The sequence below is a fragment of the Bos indicus x Bos taurus genome, chromosome 7, assembly GCF_003369695.1.
Source record: "Bos indicus x Bos taurus breed Angus x Brahman F1 hybrid chromosome 7, Bos_hybrid_MaternalHap_v2.0, whole genome shotgun sequence".
Taxonomy (NCBI): Eukaryota; Metazoa; Chordata; class Mammalia; order Artiodactyla; family Bovidae; genus Bos; species Bos indicus x Bos taurus.
The window spans coordinates 92,428,680-92,450,319 of record NC_040082.1 but is presented as its reverse complement, the minus strand read 5'-3'; the positions used below and the strand labels follow the sequence as shown (position 1 = coordinate 92,450,319).

The following is a 21,640-nucleotide window of genomic DNA, read 5'->3' as shown; positions in this document are numbered from 1 at the left end:
TTCTGTTCCATTGGTCTTTAATGTTTGTCCTTAGACCAGGGCTTCCCTTGTGGCTCAGCTCGTAAAGAGGCCACCTGCAGTGCAGGAGACCTGGGTCTGATTCTTGGGGTGGGGAGACCCCCTGGAGAAGGGAAAGGCTACCCACTGCAGTATTCTGGCCTGGAGAATTCCTTGGACTGAATAGTCCATGGGGCCTCATAGAGTTGGACATGACTGAGTGACTTTCACTTTCACTTTTATACCAGTACCATACTGTTTGATTACTACAGTTATGTCAGAAGTTTTGAAATCAGACTATGTGGGTCTTCCAACTTGGTTGGGGTTTTTGTTTGTTTTTTAATATGGTTTTGGTTGTTGTGGGCCTCTTGGCATTATGTATGGATCTGACATTGGACTTTTCCATTTTTGCAGAAGAGACCACTGAAATTTTGACAGGGATCGCATTGAATCTGTAAACACTTTGGAGACATTGCCATCTTAACAATATTAAAGTCTTCCAGTCCATGGATAGGGGATGTCTTTTCATTTACAGGTCTTCTTTAATTTCTTTTCCAAAATGTTTTGTAGTTTTCGTGTACAAGTATTTTACTTCCTCGGTTACATTTTTTCCTAGATATTTTAGTCCGTTGTATGCTATTGTAAAATGGAATTGTTTCCTTAATTTCCTTCTGGAATGTTCATTGCTGGTATATAGAAACATAGCTGATTTGTGTGAATGTTGATCTTGTCCTCTGCAACTTCACTGAATCTGTTTATTATCTTTAGCAATTTTTCGTGGCTTCTTTGGGATATTCTGCGTAAAGGATATCATTTACAAATGGAGGTAGTTTCACTTTTTTTCCTGTCAGTTTGGATCTGTTCAGTCACTAAGTCTTGCCCAACTCTTTGTGACCCCGTGGACTGCAGCATGCCAGGCTTCCCTGTCCTTCACTGTCTCTGAGTTTGCTCAGATTCATGTCATTGAGTCAGTGATCCTGTCTAACCATCTCATCTTCTGCTGCCCTCTTTTGCCTTCAGTCTTTGCCAGCATCAGGGTCTTTTCTGGGGTGTCTCTCTTCCCATCAGGTGGTCGAAGTATTGGAGCTTTAGCTTTAGTGTCAGTCCTTCCAGTGAATATTCAGGGTTGATTTCTTTTAGGATTGACTGGTTGGCTCTCCTTGCTTTCCAAGGGATTCTCAGGAGTCTTCTTCAGCACCTCCATTTGAAAACATAAATTCTTTGGCACTCAGCCTTCTTTATGGTCCAACTTTCACGTCCGTAGATGACTACTGGAAAACCCATACCTTTGACTATGGGAACTTTTGTCAGCAAAGTGATGTCTCTGCTTTTTAATGTGCTGTCTAGGTTTGTCATAGCTTTCCTTCCAAGGAGCAAGCATCTTTTAATTTCATGGCTACAGTCACCATCTGCAGTGATTTTGGAGTTTAAGGGAAGAAAATCTGTCACTGTTTTCAGTTTTTCCCCTTATATTTGCCATGAAGTGATGGGACCGGATGCCAGGATTTTAGTTTTTTGAATATTGAGTTTTAAGCCAGCTTTTTCATTCTCCCAATCTCATCAGGAGGCTCCTTAGTTCTTTGCTTTCTAGCGTTGCAGAATACCTTTTACTATTTGAACACCTTTTTTCTTTTTCTTGCCTCATTGCTCTGGCCAGGACTTAAGTACAGTGTTGAATAGTAATGTCAAACATGGTCTTTCTTTTTTTGTTCCTGACTTAGAGGGAAAATATTCAGTCTTTTTTTTTTTTTTTTTTTAAATCAAGTATTATGTTAGCAGTGGAGAAGGCAATGGCACCCCACTCCAGTACTCTTGCCTGGAGAATCCCATGGATGGAGGAGCCTGGTGGGCTGCAGTCCATGGGGTCGCTAGGAGTCGGACACGACTGAGCGACTTCACTTTCACTTTTCACTTTCATGCATTGGAGAAGGAAATGGCAACCCACTCCAGTGTTCTTGCCTGGAGAATCCCAGGGACGGGGGAGCCTGTTGGGCTCACAGAGTCGGACACGATTGAAGCGACTTAGCAGCAGCAGCATGTTAGCAGTGGATTTTTCATAAATGCCCTTTATCAGATTAAGAAAGTTCCTTTTTATTCCCAGTTTACTGAGTGTTTTCATGAAAGGGCGTAACGTTTTTTCAAGCACTTTTTCCAACCTCTGTTGAGATAATCATGTGAATTTTCCCCCTTTATTTTCGTACTGTGGTGTATTACATTGAGTATCATTCCTGGGATACATTTCCACTTAATTATATGTATACTTTTTTTAATGTGCTGTTGGATTTGGTGTGCCGTTATTTTGACAATTTTATAGTCACAAGGAATATTGATCTGTAGTTTTCTTACGGTATTTTTGTCTGGTTTTGGTGTGAGAGTAATACTGGCTTCACAGAATGTGTTAGGAAGTATTCCTTCCTTTTCTATTTTTGGAAGAGTTTGAGTAGAATTGGTCTTAATTCTTTGAATGTTTGGTGGTGTTTAATGGTGAAACCATCTGGTTCTGGACTTTTCCCTTATGACTTATGGCATTGAGCATATTTTCATATGTTTATTTGCCTTTAACTTCTTTGAGGAGGTGTCTGTTCAAAGTGTCTGACCATTTTCTAAAATTTGGGATGTCTCCTTCGTTATTATTGAGTTTGTAAGAGTTCTCTATATTTCTGGATATCACTCCTTTGTCAGACTTTGATTTTACAGATATTTTCTTGGTCTATGGCATGTCTTCTCAATCACTTAATCTCTTAGTGTCCTGCAAAAAACAGAAGTTGTTGATTTGGATGCAGTTTGGTTTGATTTTGTCATTTGTGTTTGTAATAGAATGTTTATCTGTAACATGCTGCTGCTGCTTAGTCGCTCAGTTGTGTCTGACTCTTTGCGACCCCATGGACTGTAGCCCGCCAGGCTCCTCTGTCCATGGAGATTCTCCAGGGAAGAATACTGGAGTGGGTTGCCTTGCCCTCCTCCAGGGGATCTTCCCAACCCAGGGATTGAACCCAGGTCTCCTGCATTGCAGGTGGATTCTTTACCATCTGAGCCACCAGGGAAGCCCAAGAATACTGGAGTGAGTAGCATATCACTTCTCCAGGAGATCTTCCCAACCCACGAATCAAACCAGTGTCTACCACATTGCAGGCGGATTCTTTACCAAGCTGAGCTACCAGGGAAGTCCATCTGTAACATAATATTTATCATTGAAGCCATTTTAAATGTAATTCAGTGTCATTAAGAATGTGCATGATGTGAAGTACCCCAGACACAAAAGGACAAATACTATGTTATTCCACTTGTGTAAAGTTTCTAGAATAGGCGAATTCACAGAGACAGAAAGCAAAATAGTGGTTACTAGGGACCTGGGGAATTATTATTGTTGTTTAATTTTGTGTTGGAGTGTAGTGTAGTGGTTACTAGGGACCTGGGGAATTATTATTGTTGTTTAATTTTGTGTTGGAGTGTAGTGTAGTGGTTACTAGGGACCTGGGGAATTATTATTGTTTAATTTTGTGTTGGAGTGTAGCCGATTGACATTTGTTGTGATAGTTTCAGGTGAGTAGCGAAGTGCCTCAGGCATACATGTACGTTCTCCCCCAACTCCCCTGCCATCCAGGCTGCCATATAACATTGAGCAGAATTCCATGTGCTATACAGGAGATCCTTGTTGGTTATCCATTTTAAATATAGCAGTGTGTACATGTCCATCCCAAACTCCCTAACTATCCCTCCCTTCCCCCACAACCATAAGTTCATTCTCTAAGTCTGTGAGTCTCTGTTTTGTAAGTTCATTTTTATTGTCTCTTTTTAGATTCCATGTATAAGAGATGTCATATGATATTTCTTTCTCTATCTGACTTACTTCATTTAGCGTGCCACTCTCTAGGTTCATTCATGTTGCTGCAAATGATATTATTTCATTCTTTTTTATGGCTGAGTAATATTCCATTGTAGATAGGTACCACATTTTCTTTATCCAGGGAATTATTTTTTAACGGGTACACAGTTTTTGTTTGAGATGATGAGAACTCTCTGGAAATGGATAGTGATGATGGTTGCACATCATCATGAATATACTACATGCCACCGAATTGTACACCTGAAAATGTTTAAAATGTTAAGTTTTATGTATATTTTATCACAATAAAAAATTCATCCAAAAAAAAAAAAAGCACAATGGTTTGCAGCCACTATGGCTGTTTCCAGAGCTTTCTAATCATCCGAAATAAAACTGCCAATTAAATAATAACTTCTACCCCAGTCCCTGGTTACCCGTATTCTACTTTCTGCCCCTATGAATGTGCCTACCATAGGTCCCTCATGTAAGTGGAATTGTAACAATCTGTGCCTTTGTATTTGGCTTACTTCGTGGTTCATCCGCACTATGGTGTGTGCCAGTGTTCCATTCCTTTTTAGTGCTGAACAATATTCCATTGTATGGGCGGAGCACATCTTGCATATCCACTCATCTATCTTGGACATTTGGGTTGCTTCCATGTTTTAGCTGCTGAGAATAACGCTGTTGTGAACACAAGTATACAAATATCTCTGTGACACCCTGCTTTCAATTCTTTTTCAAAGTTCTAATTTAACTTTTTAATTGAAGTATAGTTATTTACCGTGTTGTGGGCTTTCGGTTCTTTTGGGTGCACACCCAGAAGTGGAATTGCCGGATTATGTAGTAAATCTCTTTTAATTTTTGGGGAACCACCATGCTGTTTCCATAGCAGCTGCACCGTTTTACATTTTATCAACAGTGCACAAGGGGTCCAGTTTCTCCACATCCTTGTCAACACTTGTTGCTTTCTCTCTTTTTCTGATAGTATCCCTAGTAATAAGTGTGAGGTGGTATCTCACTGTGGGTTCTTGTTATAGACCACGCCATGCACCTTGTAGGATCTTAGTTCCCTGACCAGGGATCAAATCTGGACCCTCTGCAGTGAAAGCACTGAGCCCTAGCTGCTGGACTGCCAGGGAGTTCCCTCATTGTGGTTCTGACTTACTTTCTCTGATGATTAGTGATGTTGAGCATCTTTCCATCTGCTTATTGGGCATCTGTATATCTTCTTTGGAAAAATATCTATTTGAGCTGTTTGCCTATTTTTGAATTGGAGTGTTTTTGTTTTTTTTTTTTCCTGGCTGCCCCACATGGCGTGTGGGATCTTAGTTCCCTGACGAGGGACTGAACTTGTGCCTCCTGCATTGGGAGTGTGAAGTCTTAACCACTGGACCATCAGGGAAGTCCTTGTTTGTTTTGTTGTTGTTGTTGACTTTTAGGCGTTCTCCGTATGTCTAGGGTATATATGATTTGTAAGTATTTTTTTCCATTCTGTGGATTACCTTTTCACTCTGTTGGTCATGCACTTTGCATAAAAAGGTTTTAATTTTTACGAAGTCCACTTTGTCTATTTTTCCTTTTTTTGCCTGTACCTTTGGTGTCATATCCAAGATATCATTTGTTGTTGTTCAGTTGCTCAGTTGTGTCCTACTTTTTGTGACCCCATGGACTGCAGCGCTCAAGGCTTCCCTGTCCTTCACCATCTCCTGGAGCTTGCTCAAACTCATGTCCATTGAGTCGATGGTGCCATACAACCATTTTATCCTCTGTCCTCCCCTTCTCCTGCCTTCAGTCTTTCCCAGCATCAGAGTCTTTTCTGATGAGTCAGTTCTTTGCATCAGTGGCCAAAGTATTGGAGCTTCAGCTTCAGCATCAGTCCTTCCAATGAATATTCAGGATTGATTTCCTTTAGGATTGACTGGTTTGATCTCCTTGCAGTCCAAGGGACTCTCAAGAGTCTTCTCTAACACCACAGTTCAAAAGCATCAATTCTTTAGTGCTCAGCTTCTTTATGGTCCAGCTTTCACATCCATACTTGACTACTGGAAAAACCATAGTGATTTCTTTAGAACCATGTGGAAGGAAATCATATCAAATCCAATATTGTGAAACTTTTGCCCTGTGTTTTCATCTAAGAATTTTATAGCTTTGCCTGTTACATTTAGATATTTGGTCCATTTTGAGTTAATTTTTGGATATGGTTTTAGGTAAAGGTTGAACTTCTTCTTTTTTTTTTTTAATGGGCGTATAATTACTTTACAATGTTGTGTTCATTTCTGCCATACACCAGCGGGAATCAGCCATAAAGATACCCATACCCCGCCTCCCTCTCGAGCCTCCATCCTACCCCACTGCACTTCATTCTTTTGAATGTGGATATCCAGTTTTCCCAGCACCAGTCATTAAGAAGACTTGTCCTTTTCCTATTGAATAGTCTTGATGCCCTTGTTGAAAATCATTTTACCACATATATGAGAGTTTATTTCTGGGCTTTCTGGTCTATTCCATTGGTCTGTATATCTGTCTTTATGCCCAGCTCTACACTGTTTCAATTACCATAGCTTTATAATATTTTTCTAAAATTTTTTTAATTGAAGTGTAGCTAAAAGACAATGTTGTATAAGTTACAAGTGTACAGCCTAATGATTCACAGTTTGTAAAGGTTACACTGCATTTGCAGCTATTGTAAAATGTTGCCTGTATTCCCTGTCTTGTGTCATCTCTCTTCCTAGCAGTGGTGTGCGCCTCTTTAACTCCCATCCCTATCCTGCCCCTCCTCTCTTTACTCTCCTCACTGGTAACCACTAGTTTGTTCTCTATATCTCTGAGTCTGTTTGCTTTTTGCTGTATTCACTGGTTTATTTTTCAGATTCCACATACGAGTGATACCATACAGTGTTTGTCTTTCTCTGTCTGACTTATTTCACTTAGCATAATGTCGCCCAAGTCCATCTGTATTGTTGCAAATGGCAAAGTTTTGTTCATTTTTATGGTTGAGTAGTAGGCCCTGGTATATGTATGTTTGTATGTGTATGTAAGTGTGTATATCTGAGTATGCCTCTGTATATGCCACATCTTCTTTATCCCTCCATTTGTTGATGGTTGCTTCCACACCTTGGCAATTGAAAATAATGCTGCTGTGAACATTGGGGTACATGTATCTCTTTGAATTGTTTTTTTTTTTTTTTTAATATATATCCAGGAGTAGAATTGTTGGATCATATAGTAGTTCTGTTTTTAGTTTTTTGAGAAACCGCCATACTATTTTCCACAGTGGTTGTACCAATTTACAGTCCCACCAACAGTGTACAAGGGATCCCTTTTATCCACATAGTCACCAGCATTCATTATTTGTGTTCTTTTTGATGACATCCATTCTGACAGGTGTGAGGTGCTCTCTCATTGCAGGGCTGTTTTTTTTTTTTTAGCTGGCCTGGGTCTTTGTTGCGGCACGCAGGCTTTCTCTAGTTTTGGTACACAGGCTTCTCTAGTTGCAGTGTGAGGGTTTCTCTAGTTGTGGCATGTGAGCTTAGGTGCTCCATGGCATGTGGGATCTTAGTTTGCCAACCAGAGATCTAACCTGTGTCCCCTGCGTTGGAAGGTGGAATCTTAACCACTGGACCACCAGGAAAGTCCCTCATTGTGGTTTTAATTTGCATTTCTCTGATGATAATGTGAAGTCAAGTGGGCCTTAGAAAGCATCACTATGAACAAAGCTAGTGGAGGTGATGGAATTCCAGTTGAGCTATTGCAAATCCTGAAAGATGATGCTGTGAAAGTGCTGCACTGAATATGCCAGCAAATTTGGAAAACTCAGCAGTGGCACAGGACTGGAAAAGGTCAGTTTTCATTCTAATCCCAAAGAAAGGCAATGCCAAAGAATGCTCAAACTACCGCACAATGGCATTCATCTCACATGCTAGTAAAGTAATGCTCAAAATTCTCCAAGCCAGGCTTCAGCAATACGTGAACCATGAACTTCCTGATGTTCAAGCTGGTTTTAGAAAAGGCAGAGGAACCAGAGATCAAATTGCCAACATCCACTGGATCATGGAAAATGCAAGAGAGTTCCAGAAAAATATCTATTTCTGCTTTATTGACTATGCCAAAGCCTTTGACTGTGTGGATCACAATAAGCTGTGGAAAATTCTGAAAGAGAGGGGAATACCAGACCACCTGACCCGCCTCTTGAGAAATCTGTATGCAGGTCAGGAAGCAACAGTTAGAACTGGACATGGAACAACAGACTGGTTCCAGATAGGAAAAGGAGTACATCAAGGCTGTATATTGTCACTCTGCTTATTTAACTTATATGCAGAGTACATCATGAGAAACGCTGGGCTGGAAGAAGCACAAGCTGGAATCAAGATTGCCGGGAGAAATATCAATAACCTCAGATATGCAGATGACACCACCCTTATGGCAGAAAGTGAAGAGGAACTAAAAAGCCTCTTGATGAAAGAGGAGAGTGAAAAAGCTGGCTTAAAGCTCAACATTCAGAAAACGAAGATCATGGCATCCGGTCCCATCACTTCATGGGAAATAGATGGGGAAACAGTGGAAACAGTGTCAGACTTTATTTTTTGGGGCTCCAAAATCACTGCAGATGGTGACTGCAGCCATGAAATTAAAAGATGCTTACTCCTTGGAACGAAAGTTATGGCCAACCTAGATAGCATACTGAAAAGCAGAGACATTACTTTGCCAACAAAGGTCCATCTAGTCAAGGCTATGGTTTTTCCTGTGGTCATGTATGGATGTGAGAGTTGGACTATGAAGAAGGCTGAGTGCCGAAGAATTGATGCTTTTGAACTGTGGTGTTGGAGAAGACTCTTGAGAGTCCTCTGGACTGCAAGGAGATCCAACCAGTCCATTCTGAAGGAGATCAGCCCTGGGGTTTCTTTGGAAGGAATGATGCTAAAGCTGAAACTCCAGTACTTTGGCCACCTCATGCGAAGAGTTGACTCACTGGAAAAGACTCTGGTGCTGGGAAGGATTTGGGGCAGGAGGAGAAGGGGACGACAGAGGATGAGATGGCTGGATGGCATCACTGACTCGATGGACGTGAGTCTGGGTGAACTCCGGGAGTTGGTGATGGACAGGGAGGCCTGGCATGCTGTGATTCATGGGGTCGCAAAGAGTCGGACACGACTGAGCGACTGAACTGAACTGAATGATTAATGTTGCTGAGCATCTTTTCTTGTGCCTGTTGGCTATCTGCAGGTCCCCTTTGGAAAAATGTCTATTCAGGTCTTCTGTCCATTTTATAATTGAGTTACTTGTTTTTCTGATGTTGAGTTGTGTGAGCTGTTTATATGTTTTGGATATTAACTCCTCAGTCATATCATTTACAGATATTTTCTTTCATTCAGTAGGTTGTCTTTCCATTTTGTTGATGGTTTCCTTTGCTGTGCAAAGCTTTTAAGTTTAATTAGGTTCCATTTGTTTATTTTTGCTTTTATTTCCTTTGTTTCGGGAGTCAAATCAAAAAAATATTGCTGCAGTTTATGTCGAAGAGTGTTCTGCCTGTGTTTTCCTCTAGGAGTTTTATGGTTTATGGTCTGATATTTAGGTCTTTAATCCATTTTGAATTTATTTTTGTATGTGGAGTTAGAGAATGTTCTAATTTCATTCTTTGACATGTAGCTGTCCAGTTTTCCCAGCATCACTTCATTGAAGAGACTGACTTCTCTCCATTGTATATTCTTGCCTCCTTTGTGGTAAATTTATTTCCCATAAATGTGTGGGCTTATTTCTGGGTTCTCCATTCTGTAGTAAGTTTTTAAATCAGTAAGTGTAAGTTTTCCCAATATTTTTCAAGATTGTTTTGACTCACTGAAGTCCCTTGAGATTTCATGTGATTTGGGGGATAGAGTTTTCTATTTCTGCAAAAAAAAAAAAAATGTGTGGGATTTTGTTAGGGATTGCATTGACTCCCTCGATCACTTTGGGCAGTATTGACATTTTAACAGTATGAATTTTTCTGAATTCGTGATCATGGGATATCTTTGTCTTTAATTTGTCTCTAATTTCTTTAAGCAGTGTTCTATAGTTTTCATTGTACAAATCTTCCTTGGTTAATCTCTTAAGTATTTTATTCTTTTTGATGATATTTTAAGTGGAATTGTTTTCTTTTCACATTGTTCATTGATAGCTTATAGAACCGTGGCTGATTTCTTGTGTGTTGATTTTGTATCTTATAACTTGGCTGATTTGTTTATTGGTTCTAACAGATTTCTGGGTGTGTGTAATCTAGGAAGTTTACATATAATATTATATCATCTGTGATCAGAGATAGTTTTACTTTGTGGTTTCCAGTTTTTCTTCCTTCCTTCTTTCCTCCTGTCTCCTCTCCCTCCCTCCTCGTTCTGTTTTCCTTCCTCCTTTCCTTTCTCTCTTTTTCTTGCCTGATGCTCTGGCTGTGAATTCCTAGGTGTTGTAGAAAAGTGGTGAAAGTGGGCATCCTTTCGTTAAGGGCATCCTCTAAGATCAGGAACGTTTTCAGTCTTTTGCTGTTGAGTATGATGTTTACTATGGGCTTTTCATTTATGTCTTCTGTTTCTAGTTTGTTGAATTTTTTTTTTTTTTTTTTTAAATAACAGACGGGTGTTGAATTTTGTCATATGGTTCTTCTGCACTCACTGAGATGTTATAAATGTTGAGCAATATTATTTATAATGTTGCGGCACCTCAGGTAATTTTACACTTTGGGGAAAAGTATGGATGATAATAGGCCAATGGCTATGTTAGGCAATTTCCCCGACAGCTCCTCCAGCCGTCACATAGTCCCATAGAAGGGTCAGTCCCATGGTCCCATTTCGTAGAGGGGAAGATGGAAGGCTCGAATGGTGAGCCTGCCCAGGGTTACACTGTTATGACGTGGGAGAATCCAGGGGCCTGCTCTGCCCTTCAGATCTGACCTTGGTTTTTCTCCTGGCGTGTTCTCCCTCCCCGTCCCCAGTACCGGAATGAACACAGGTCTGCCTGTCCGGTGCCTGACTCCACCATTGGAAGGTCAGTTCTCTGGGGCATAGCCCTGCCGGTTTTGTTCAGTGTGTCCACCAGCCTTTGGCAAAGAGACAACACTTGTACTTGATAAATATTTGTTGAGCGGGTGCCTAAAAGAATGAGCCAGATTGATTCTGGAGGGGCAGCTGTTGTCTGTCAAGACACCTGGTGGTACAGCCTGTGTGTCAGTTCACCCACTCCCACACACCTTTTTTTTTTTAATTGAGGTGAAATTCACATAACATAAAATTAACCATTTTTAAGTGAGCAAGTCAATGGCATTCACAGTGATGGACAGCGGCCCTCTGCATCTAGTCCCAAGACATTCACCCATATCCACTAAGCAGTTGTTCTCCATGTGACCTTCCATGTCTGGCTGTATAACTGTGAGTTCAGCCACATTGTCCTCTATCAAAATTTCATTCATTTCACGGCTGAATGGATTTCCCTGATGGCTCAGTGGTAAAGAATCTGCCTGCCAATGTAGGAGATGTGGGTTCAGTCCCTGGGTCAGAAAGTTTCCCTGAAGGAGGAAATGGCTACCCCCTCTAGTATTCTTGCCTGGGAAGTCCCACGGAGAGGAGCCTGGTGGGATACAGTCCAGGGGGTCACAGAGAGTTAGACACGAGTGAGCACACATACATACATGGCTGAGTAATTGTGGCTGTACCACAATTTGTTTCCTTTCCTCTGTTGGAGGACATTTGGGCTATTTCTGAATCAAGCTGGCTGTTGAGAATCACCTGCTGCTCTGATATATAGCATTGCTGTGAACACGTGTACAGGTACTTGTTTGAAAACCAGTGTTCAGTTTATTTAGGTTTACACCTGGGAGTGGAGTTGCTGGGTCATGGTGTTCTGTATTTAACTTTTTGAAACACCACCAAAGTGTTCTCCACAATGGCTGAACCATTTTACATTCTTGCCAGCAGTGTCTGAGGGTTCCAGTTTATCTACATCCTCATCAACCCTTATTTCCTGTTTTTATTTAATAACTTTGATTCGTTCGCTGACCAGGGATCGAACCCATGTCCCCTGCAGTGGCGTTCTCTGAACCACTGGACCGGGGAATTCCCTGTTAATAACTTCTAGAATTACCTCCGTCCTTGTGTGTATCGCGTGGCATGTCATCGTGGTTTTGATTTGCATTTCCCTGGTGACTAGTGATGCAAAGCGTCTTTTCATGTGCTTGTTGATCATTTGTATATCTTCTTTGAAGGCGTGTCTATTCACGTCCTTTGCCCATTTTATTTTTGTTGTTGAGATGTAAGAGTTCTTTGTGAATCTTGGGTAGGTGCTGTTTTTATTTTTTATTTATTTTTAATATCTTTATTGGCTGTGCTGGCTCTTAGTTGCAGCACAAAGATCATCGATCTTCGTCGTAACATACAGGATCTTTCAGTTGTGGTGTGTGAGTTCTTAGTTGCGGCATGTGGGATCTAGTTCCCTGACTAGGGATGGAACCCAGGTCCCCTGCATTGGGAGTGTGGAGTCTTAGCTGCTGAACCACCAGGGAAGTCGCAGGTGCCCGTTTTTAAATGCTGACAGGATTTGCTATGACAGAGTGAATGTGTGATGTGAACTTCTTTGTATTGGGAGCTTGAGCTCGTCCAGGGGGTTCCAGACGGTTGCCCTCCGATCACGTGTTGACCCAGAAAAGTTGTAGCTCGTAGCTGGTGGGCTGCAACCCACAGCTCGTGGCTGTGGCTGAATTGTTCCTTTGAAAAGTGATCAGGGGTGTTGGTTGTGGCCTGGGAGAACATGCCTGGACGAGGCAGCTTCTCCAGGACAAAAGTCTCCGAAGACCAATTAAAGGAACAGTCTTGCTGAAGTGCTCCTCCGATTATCTGTTCCTTGTCCCTGAAGTGGCCTGAGGTCCTTGAAGCCCTTCTTGTTCCAACAAGTGAATTCTATCTTGTGTCCTGGCTGTCCAGTGAAACATGGAAGCCATGTATGTGATAGAAGCTTTTTAGTAGGCACACTGAGAAAGGTTGAGAATCGGTGAAATTAATTGTAATACTGTAACTGATTTAACCCTATATCATATATACAAAATATTACCAGTTCAGCATGTGTAATCAGTGTTTTAAAATCAGCAAGCTACTTTACCTCCCTTTTAAAAATACTATGTCTTTGAAGTTTGGTATTATACTTACTCCACATCTCAGTTTGGGTAATAGATTTTATCGGAAAGACTTTGTAAGGCTTTCAGTTCCATAAAATTCACAGTCAGAGTAAGAGGTAGATTTGCAAATTCAGGTTGCTCCAAATATACGTAAAGATCTTTGAGAACCCAACCAGGATGGACTGGCTCATAGTTATGACTGTTGTTTCAACTTTTTACTCTGAAATAATGTTAGAAACTTTAGGAACACGGAAGGGTTGCGGAGATCATACAGAGAGCTCCTGTGTACCCACACCCAGCTCCCCCTTGTGTTAACATCTTACAGGACCACTGCACAGGGTCAGAACAAAGAAAATTAACGTTGGTGTAGTACTTCCTGCATTTAAAAGTATGCAGGTTACTTGCCTCTTTAAAAAAAAAAATTATTTCTTTATTTTTGGCCGTGCTGGGTTTTTGTTGCTGCCCAGGCTTTTTCTCTAGTTGCGCCGAGTTGAGCCTGCTCTCTAGTTGTGGTACATGAGCTTCTCATCGCGGTGGCTTCTCTCGTGGTGGAGCACAGGCTTTAGGGCGTGTGGATTTCAGTAGTTGCGGCACATGGGCTCCATGGTTGCAGATCCCAGGCTCCAGAGCACAAGCCTTAATAGTTGTGGCGCGTGGCTTAGTTCCCCTGCGGTGTGTGGGATCTTCCCGGACCAGGAACGGAACCCATGTCTCCTGCATTGGCAGGCAGACTCTTTACGACTGAGCCACCAGGGAAACCTCACTTGTTTCTTATTCAAGTCCCACTCACTAGTTTTAGCCTCCATTACTGGTGTTCCATGGTGATTCCCATCTCACTCATTCCTCCTGCATTTATCAGCTGGAATTATTGTGTAAGGTAGTTGTGCCTTGTACGTGCGTTGATTTATTCAGCCATTTATTTATGTCAGCATGGATTCATGAGTGCTTGTGGGGTGTGGGGGATGGGTTACAATCCAGGTCTGTTGTTACTCAATTAGTGGTTCAGATTGTTGTCCCCTTGCAGGTGGAAGCTCCCTCCAGCTAGCCCCTGTGCCTTTTCATCACGTTCCCATGTCTTGGGGGTGCTTCCTCGCTTTCTGGCACCACAAAGATGCTCCTGGCTCATCTAGGTTTTCCCCTGCCCCAGCCCTAGAATCAGCCCTTTTTCCAAGGACCCTTGGTCCCTGTTCCTCCTCCACGGCATCTTTCCAACCCAATGATTGAATCTGCATCTCCTGTGTCTCCTATATTGCAGGCCCATTCTTAACCCATTGAACCATCAGGGAAACCCACTGTAGTATTCTTGTCTGGGAAATCTCATGGACAGAGAAGCCTGGCAGGCTGCATTCCATGGGGTTGTGAAGAGGTGGACACGACCAAGCGACTAAGCACTAGAACTTGGGCCCTATTATTGGAGGAGGTATTTCAAAACGAAGATCTGGGAGCAAAATGTGTTCATTGCTCCTGGGCCATCAGTGCTTTTAGGTCCCTCAGGTGACAGATCTGGGAAGCGTGTGCCTGTGTACTAGCTTTCCCACCTATGCTCATCTCTCTGTCTACGAAGTAAACGTCAGTTCATACCTATGCCTCAACTCCAGTCCCGCACCCCGAGTTCATTCTAGCATCCCCCCTCGCCCTGCCCTGTAACTTATTTTAACTTGTTTCTCTGAAGGGAGACCCCTGGCTCTCCCTCCATGCAATGTAGTTGCTTGCTTGTTTAACCTTAGTATGTCTAGAAAGCTGTTTGAGAATCTTGAAGTCATATTCCTGTGAGAAGTAAGAGTATGGTGTCTGCGTGCAGTTCTTTCCGTCTTCCACCCGCAGTATCCATTGAGAGTTCTCTGTAACATCTCTGTTTTCCTCCAGTGCTGTTGGTGTGGTTGTGTCACACACTTGTGTACACTTAAGTTCATTAGTCATCGTCTGTGCTCTGTCTTGGGTTCCCTTCCCCCACCCACCTGGTTATGATTATTATCATTTGAGTTTGTCTTCAGTGAAGTTCATTCCGGGTTTTGACATGATAATCATGTATCCACCACGACGTCACCGCACAGACCCGACCCCCCTCCCCAGACCCCCTCCTGCTGTCCCTTTGAAGTCAGCTCCTCCCCCCACCCTCGGTCCCTCAAAACCACTCATCTGTTTTCCATCCTTGCGTTTTGCCTTTCCAGAATGTCACATAAATAGACACACGCAATATGTAGCCCTTTGTGTCTGGCTTCTTTCACTTAGCGAGATGCACTTAAGATCCATCCATGGCATCACATGAATGAATAGTTCATTCCTCTTTATTGTGTGGATAATACTGCATTTGTTTATCCATTTGCTGGTTGAGGGACATGTGGGTTGTTTCCAGGTCTTGATGATTAAGAATAAAGTTGCCCTAAACATTTGTAGACAGGTTTTTGTGTGGACATAAATTTTGAGCCCCCTTGGGTAAGTTCCCAGGAGGGCAGTTGCGGGCTGACACAGCACAGGTATGTCCAACTTTGTGGTTGCCACTCGGCACCCTCACCAGCAGTGGAGGAGTGGTCTTGCTGCTCAGCGCTTGGTTACATCAGTTGTCTCTTTGTCTTTCCAATGAGCGTGTAGTAGTCTCTCTCCTTATAGCTTTAAAAGGAAAGTGAAAGTCGCTTAATTGTGTCTGAGTCTTTGTGAGCCCATGGACTATTCACTCCATGGAATTCTTCAGGCCAGAATACTGGAGTGGTCAGCCATTCCCTTCTCCAGGGGATCTTCTCAACCCCGGGATTGAACCTGGGTCTCCTGCATTGCAGGAGGATTCTTTACCAGCTGAGCTGCCAGGGAAGCCATTAATAGCTTTATTGAGGTCTAATTTATGTGCAGTATAATTCATCCATTTAATGTGTACATTTCATTTTTTTTTTTTTTTTTCTGATTTTTGTTTGTTTGTTTTTGGTCATGCCGTGTGACCTGTGGGATCTTAGTTCTCTGACAAGGGATCAAACCCATTCCCCCTGCAGTGGAAGTGCAGAGTCTTAACCACTGGACTGTCAGAGCAGCCCCTCTTTGGTTTTTAGTATAGTTGGAACTGTGTAGCCATCACCACTGGAACATTTCCATCTCTCCCAAGAGAGAAACCCCATCCTCATTGAGCAGTCTCTTGCCATTCACTCCTCCCCCAGCCCCTGGCAACCACTGATCCACTCTCTGTCTCTGGATTTGCCTGTTCTGGACATTCCATATCAATGGAGTCCCACACTTTTACGGCCTTTTGTGACTGGCTTTTTTTACTCACTGTAATGTTTTCAAGGTTCATCCACACTGTGGCACGTGCCAGTGCTTCGTTCCTTCTTAGAGCTGAATTTATTCCACTCAGAATGGGCCATATATTGTGTATCCGTTTGTCAGCTGATGGGCGTTCAGGTTGTCGCCACTTGTTAGCTATTCTGTATGCAAGTTTTCCTGTGCACATGCGCTTTCATTTCTCTTGGGCGTGTACCTAAGGATGGAATTGCTGGCTCTTTCGGTTAATCCTATTTTTAACTCCATGTGTGTGTGTGTGCACACGTGTGCGTGTATGTTAGTTGCTCAGTCGTGTCTGACTCTTTGTGACCCCATGGACTGTAGCCCTCCAGGCTCCTCTGTCCATGGGATTCTGTAGGCAGGAATTCCCTTCTCTAAACCCAGGTATCCTGCATGGCAGGTGGATTCTTTATTGTCTGCTCCACTAGGGAAGCCCATAACTTGAGTAGCTGCCAGATCGTGTTGCATGGGGACCGAACCGTTTTATATTGCTACCAGCCGTGTCCGAGGTTCCAGTTTCTCCACATCCTGGTCCACACCTTCCGTATCTCTGATTGTTGCCATCCTGATGGACATGAAGTATAATAATTGGTGCCTCATTAGGTTCTGATTTGCATTTCCCTGATGGCTGATGACTGTGAGCATCTTTTCATGTATTTATTCGAAACTCATATATTTTCTTTGGACAAATGAAGTGGGCTGTTCATAATTTTTGCCTTCTTTAAAAAATTGGGTTAGTTTTTTTCCTTACTGTCGAGTTTGAGTAGTTCTTTATATACAGTACTCTGGATACAAATTCTTCATCCAGTATGTGATTTATACATATTTTCTCCAAGTCTGTGGTTTGTCTTTTCATTCTCTGAACAGTATATCTAGCCCAACAAAAGCTTTACGTTTTGATAGTCCAGTTTCTCGTCGTTTTCTCTTTTATGGTTATGCTCTGGGTCTGGCACAGGGCATCTAAAAATCCATGAGCTTGTCTTTGCAGCCCACCCACTGACAGCCTGCTCTGAAACATCTGTTCAGAGAGCAGAGGAAATTGCCTGTAGGAAGATGACATCTAGCAGGGGGCGCCATGGTCATTTATTCTTGGCAGTTGGGGGGGTTTAGGAAAGTTTATTTACTGGGAGGAGGGGAAATGGCTTCTCTTCTTTTTTTGCCCCCGATTTATTTTCTTTGATTTATCCATGCAGCAGATATTTACAAGTCTGGGACACATAAAGGACCAAAGTGGATCCAGACCCACGTGTGGTGGGCTCCCGGACTGACAGGGCAAGAGGCGCTGGATGAGCAGGGCTGAGGGCGGCGAGGTCTACTCTGCCCCTGTCACAGGAACCCGTTGAGAAGGGGGAATGCGGGAAAGTTCCCCTTAGGAAGCCAGGCTCGCTGAGACCCTTGTGGGTGGTGGAGTCAGTGGGGCAGAGCCGACGGGAAGACGCTCTTCCTGGTGAAGGTGGGGGACGCAGTTTCAGAAGGGAGGGGTGAACATGTTGGGGAGCATTGGAGATATCACCCAGGCCATGTTGAAGTCATCACACTTGCCATGTAAGAGGCCTTTCAGGGAGGCTTCCCTGGCGGTCCAGTGGTAAAGAGTCCGCCTGCCATTGAGGAGACAGGGGTTCAGTCTCTGGTCTAGGAAGATCCCGCATGCCGCGGAGCAACTAAGCCGGTGTACCACAGCTACTGCGCCTGCGCTGTAGAGCCTGAGAGCTGCAACATGTAAAGCCACTGCGTTGAGAAACCCTTGCACCACAACTAGGGAAGAGCCCATGAGCAGCAACGAAGGCCCAGCGCAGCTTAAAATAAATAAATTTTAAAAAATGGCCTCTTAGGTCTGTGTGTGGTGGGTGGGTGTGCTCTAGACCCTCAGCGAGGCGTCGATCCCTGTGACCTCTGGGTCCATCTACCTCTCTGGACATGAGATCCTGTGGCCTTGCCAAGGTGCCTCTCCTGTTCCTGTCCCAGCTTGTCTTGCGGTAGCACAGTCACATGACTGGGCAGACCCGGCTCCTCCTGGGAGGCGCCTCCTGGGAGGAACTCAGCGGCTGCCAGACTGGAAGTACCTGTCTGTGTCCTGGGGAAGCAGAGTCGGTGTCTAGGGGTCATGTGAGAGGGGCGTCTGGGGGCTTGGTCTCGGGTGTGAGCAGGTGTGGGGGAGCTGATCTTATTTTTTTTTCTTTTTCAAATTAAAGCTGGTTGTCCCTTAGTCCTCAGTTTTTGGTTTGGAGTGATTGGTGAAACCAGGGAGTGGAGAAGAGAGTCAGTGATAGGGTGGGGACAAGGGGTTAAGTTCAGAGATGCCTGCTCTGTCATTTCCTGCATCTCACATTGGCCGGCGGCCCCTGCCTGTGCCCTGCGATGTCTGTCAGGGAATGAACGCTGACCTCGGCACATGTGGGTGTTGAACCCTCAGCCGGGCTGTTTGGGCTGTGAAATCTTCCCTGAAGCTGACTTTGACCCCATTTCCTCTGGTCTCTGCCTCCCTTCACTGTGAGATGTACCGTCAGCTTAACAACATACTTGGCGGGGAGAAAGAGAAACACGTCAAGAGTGTGTGCTGGGGACTTCCCTGGCAGTCCAGTGGCTAAGAATCCGTCTCCCAGTGCAGGAGACATGGGTTCGATCCCTGGTCAGGGAACCAGATTCCCACATGCCTCAGAGCAACTAAGCCCGCGCACCAAAACTGCTGAAGCCTACACACCTAGAGCCCGTGCTCCGCAACAAGAGAAGCCACTGCAGTGAGAAGCCCATGCACCACAACTGGAGAGCTGCCCCGGGCACTGCAGCTAGAGAAAAGCCTGCACAAAGCCAAAAAATAAATAACAGAAAAAAATTTTTTAAAGTGCATGCTGACTTCAGGAGACAGCTCAATTTTCAGAGACTTAAAACACGAAGACATTTATTCCAGTTGTTTTCTGCTAATATTAGACATCCTCCCTGCCCTCCAGCCCGCCCCCACAACAGGCTATTCTTGGACCCTGAGCCCTAACCATCACTAACTTTCCATGACTTCTCTCCAGTGCCTTTAACTGAAGTCACAGAAAGGGGTGTCTTGGTACATTTTATTAGGCAGCTTGCGTGGTTTTCTTCAGAAAGAGGTTTTTGTTTTTTTAAAGTAAGATGAAACAGCGAGGCCAGCTTCTGAGCCGGAAGCCCTCAGAGGCATGTTTTTGACATTCCTGCTGGCTTGTGCTGGGGGGCCAGCGCCTGTTGTGGGCAGTACTGAGCCCGTAGGTCCTCCTTCATATCCCCCAGAGGGGATGCGGCTCTGGGCGTCCAGGCTGCTGGTGGTGACTGGTCCAGCGTTCCCCACCTGCCTTCAGTTTGAACTGAGACAGCAGATGAGAGTGAGTCTTGAGTAATTAGGCCCTCGACCCCAGGGGCCGGTGGGGAGACCGCCTGCCCCACACAGCCCCTTGATTCCCTGGCTCTCTGTGGCCATGATGGGCTCAGGAGGTGGGCAGCCTGTGCTCTGCGTTGAGGACCTTGCTGGTTGATCCAGGGGGCCTGGCCTAGCCGGTGGATCACTGAGGAGCCAGGACAGAGGGCATGTTTTGTGAGGAGGCCAAGGAAGGTCACGGGGCTGCCAGCCAGCCGTGTGCTCAGTATTTCCCTGTAGCATTCTCTGTATGGGACCCCAGAAGCATCTGTTGTTTCCTCGAGGGCAGGTGTGGAGCCCGGGAGAGAAATGCTTCCAAAGAACGAATGAGCCAGAGAAGAGGTGTCACTGGGTCATCTGCATGGTCACTCCCCAAAGTGCAGGCAGTGGTGAGGGGCTTGTCCATATCAGCCTGGGTGCTCTCCTGGGGTCAGACTGGCTCAGTTCCAGGTTGAGAGGTTGTTGGCGTCTTTGCATATCTGACTCTTGTGTCTCTTTGTAGTAACAGCACCAAGGCCGAGGCGTCTTAGATGGGGGCGGGGAGGAGACCAAGGACACCTGGCTGGGTCCCCCTGAGCTCCAAGCGCCCATGGGCTTATCCCATGCTTTGTCCTTTCCTCTTTTTGATCTGTTTTTGTCCCAGTTTCTTCATCAGGTTGCCATTTTACATGTGTGCTCATGTTGCTGGCTCCTTTCCCACTCCTGTTGGTGTTAAATTGTTAGGGCTCCAGATAACCAAAGCTAACTTCCAGCACAAGGGCACTTGTTTCCATCAGGTGACCATGTCCTCTGCACCCAGCCCTGGTGGTCCCCACGTTCACTTGCCGGGTGACCTCCTGGTCTCCTGGGCAGTCTGATGGCTGCCACCCCACCCCACACCACGGTGCTGGCCAGCATCACAGACTCTCTTCCTGCCTGCCCTTGTGCACCCAGAACCCTGGGAGTTTTTTCCCTCCTCTCACCGAGGCTCAGAGAGGTGGAGTGGCAGGTCGTGTCACACAGCAAGGTAGCAGCAGAGCTGTTTCGACATCTGAGCGGTCTCAGACCCCAAAGTCCATGGTTTGGAGCCCACAATGCACTGCTTTCCTTAACACTTTAAAAGTTTTTCTCTTATTATGACCACAGAGGTGATAGATGTAGGTTGGAAGGGTTTGAAGTCTTCTCTCCAGCCTACTTGCTTGAAGTAACTACTGTAACCAGCCTTCCAGAAACAACTTTGGTGTGTGTGTGAGTGTGGGGGTGCAGGGAGGAGGGGCAGTTTCAACCTTGGTGTCTGTGGACTCTGCTGTGTCGGTGCCCTTAGCCCTGCTGGTTCTGGTGCACCGGCGCGGCAAGCCCCTTCGCTCACAGCAGCTGTCATGGACCTGGCCTCCCTGCCCCGGGCTGCCGTCATCCTGTAAGCTGCCTTCGTGGACCTCCCCAAACACTTGCCTACCTGGCAGTGGGATTTCAGGGATTGCTTTCCTCCCTTCTTTCCCCAGTGATCAGCAGTTCTCTCCCGCTGCCTGGAAGCCCCCATCTTGGTCAGCCTGGGCTTGGGGACCCGCGGGCCGACCCAGAGGAGCACAGAAGAGAGGGCTCTGCACACGCCCAAGGCTGCAGTATGCCCACCTGGTGTCTGCCCACCTTTATTGGTTCCGTGTGACCTTGGCAAAGATCAAATGCCACTAACCTTCAGTTTCCTGTCCCAAGGGGCCGTGAAAACAGCAACGAACTCTCAGAACTTTTGGAGGATGAAAGAAGGTGCCATGTAAAGCCTCCCACCAACTGCCCATTGCTGGCGAGGGCTGGCAGAGTGCTGACGACGGGACCAAGTGTTAGATGTGCACCTGTGACCACGGAGGATCCTGGGGTGGGGGAGGGCTGGCAGGAGTGCCAACAACAAAGCCGAGCATTAGACATGCACCCGCCACAGAGGATCCTGGCTGGGGGAGGTGTGGGGGCGTGAAGGGTGGCCCTGGGCCTGCCTTCGCCCTTGTCCCCTGCAGCAGGACGGAGTCGGCTCACGCAGGTAGTGGTTAGATGGTAGATTCTCAGA

At 45.0% G+C, this 21,640-nt stretch overlaps 1 protein-coding gene across 3 annotated transcripts in view; it reads left to right on the top strand.

Annotated features, from left to right (window-relative positions):
• The window catches only part of MLLT1 (MLLT1, super elongation complex subunit), a 69,140-nt gene that overhangs the window by 23,250 nt on the left and 24,250 nt on the right, over positions 1–21,640 (top strand). Inside the window, exon 1 of one of the 3 annotated variants that reach the window (XM_027547432.1) lies at positions 8,855–8,887. The exons of the other annotated variants lie outside the window; for them this stretch is intronic. Coding sequence (XP_027403233.1) covers positions 8,882–8,887 — 6 coding nt within the window. The 5' untranslated portion in view covers positions 8,855–8,881. Of the gene's footprint in view, positions 1–8,854; positions 8,888–21,640 lie in introns of those variants that run through there. 3 annotated transcript variants of the gene reach the window in all.